Here is a 2,014-nt window from a genome sequence, read left to right on the forward strand (position 1 = left end):
CAATGGGGAGCTCAAGGAGGAAGTCTATGTCCGGCAGCTGCCAGGCTTCACTACTACTAGGCATGAAGGCAAGGTGCTCAAGCTAAAGAAGGCATTGTATGGGCTCCGCCAAGCTCCCAGAGCGTGGAACATCAAGCTTGATCATAGCCTGCGCGAGCTCGGTTTCAAGAGGTGTGCAAGTGAGTACGGCATGTACACAAGGGGAGTTGCAACATCACGGGTGGTGGTGGGTGTCTATGTTGATGACCTCATCATCACAGGCGCGACACACATGGACGTTGAAGCGTTCAAGATGGAGATGCAGCGGCTGTTCCAGATGAGCGACCTGGGTCTTCTCTCTTACTATCTGGGAATCGAAGTGAAATAGAGAAAGAACTTCATCTCACTAGGGCAGGCCGCCTATGCAAAGAAGCTGCTCGACAAGGCGGGTCTGCCCGGTTGCAACCCGTGTCAGACTCCTATGGAAGTCCGCTTGAAGCTATCAACCAAGAGCACCACGTCGAAGGTGGATGCTACTGAGTATCGAAGCTTGATCGGCAGCTTGCGGTATCTGATCCATACATGTCCAGATATAACCTTTGTAGTGGGATACCTGAGCAGGTTCATGGAGACACCACGCAAGGAGCACCTGGTTGCTGTAAAGCGTTTGCTGCGATATATCGCAGGCATGGTGGAATTTGGCATACTCTACTCCATGGTCGCTAGTGGTGGCAACAACAAGCTGATGGGGTACAGTGACAGTGATTTGGGGGGAGATGTCGACGAACAGAGGTGCACTACAGGAGTAATCTTCTTCCTTGGGGACAAGCCGATCTCATGGCAATCCCAGAAGCAGGAGTAATCTTCTTCCTTAGGGACATGGCCAGTGCACTTGTGGCGTGCCAGGCTGTGTGGCTCACCCGACTGCTGACAGACATCATCGGCGTTCAAGTTCACCCGCCGGAACCGAAGATGGACAGTCAGTCCGCCATCGCCCTGAGCAAAAATCCCGTGCATCACGATAGGAGTAAGCACATTGATACACGCTTTCATTTTATTCGTGACTGCGTGGAGGATGGGAGGATTTGCCTGGACTACGTGAGCACCCCACAGCAGCTCGCTGACGTCCTGATGAAGTCTCTTGGGCGAGGAAGCTTCTGCGAACTGCGTACCAAGATTGGCGTCATCAAGTTGAGCTGATCTGAGTAAGTCTTAGGGGGAGAAATGTTGTAATCCTAGCTTGGACCAGCTCATAGTTATTGGCCTAGATTAGAATAAGGAGAGCCCAATCCTAACCAGGTTGAGCGCGTCAGTTAGTTGGAGCCAGATGCATGCTGCGTTCATGTAGTGGCCTCCTGTTTTCTTAGTTTCTGCAGAGTAGTGGAGGTACTCGACATGCTTTCGACCATGGGATGGCGCGGTCCAATCGGTGGTCATGGGGAGTGCAGCGTCGTGGCGCGAAGTGCGCTCAAACATTGTACGTTTATATCAATAGAGTTAGAAAACGTCGCAAGTAGTGCGTGGCACCAAAAACACTCTCGAGTTCGTGTGTGTTCTTCTGAGTTCCTGGTGTGCAGTTAGTGTGCTCGACTTGTCTCCGGTGAGGGGCACCAGGCAGCGTGGACGACAAAGGTCAGCGGCGTATATGAAATTTTCAGCAATGTTCCTGCCATGGACGAACCCCGTCTGGTCGGGGTCAATCAGATGTGGAATGTACGGCCGGAGACGGTTGGAGAGCATTTTGATCACTAGCTTCATAGGACAGTTCTGCAGGGACATGGTTCGAAAAGCATCCGCGGTGTTTGCCCCATCAGTTTTAGGAAGCAGGACAAGGAAAGCCATGTGAAGTCCATCAAGGTCGGCAGAGCCAGCTTGGAAGGAATTAGCGAAGCTAAGCAGATCATGCTTTGTTTGGCTCCAGAGCATGCGGTAAACAGCTGGCCCAAAACCATCTGGCCCAGGGCTGGAGTTGGTGTTCATGGCAAAGAGGGCAGCCGAGAGTTCATCAAGTGAGAAGGGTGCGCTAATCGCCTCA

The 2,014-nt window shown here is 52.3% G+C and overlaps 1 protein-coding gene across 1 annotated transcript; it reads left to right on the plus strand.

Moving 5' to 3' along the window:
- Positions 1 to 460: 460 nt before the first annotated feature.
- On the plus strand, positions 461 to 841 carry LOC136469648 (secreted RxLR effector protein 161-like). Its single transcript, XM_066467758.1, has one exon. It carries the CDS (start codon positions 461 to 463, stop codon positions 839 to 841), a length of 381 nt encoding a protein of 126 aa, XP_066323855.1.
- The last annotated feature ends 1,173 nt before the right edge of the window (positions 842 to 2,014 follow it).

Source organism: Miscanthus floridulus, chromosome 8 (assembly GCF_019320115.1).
Source record: "Miscanthus floridulus cultivar M001 chromosome 8, ASM1932011v1, whole genome shotgun sequence".
NCBI lineage: Eukaryota > Viridiplantae > Streptophyta > Magnoliopsida > Poales > Poaceae > Miscanthus > Miscanthus floridulus.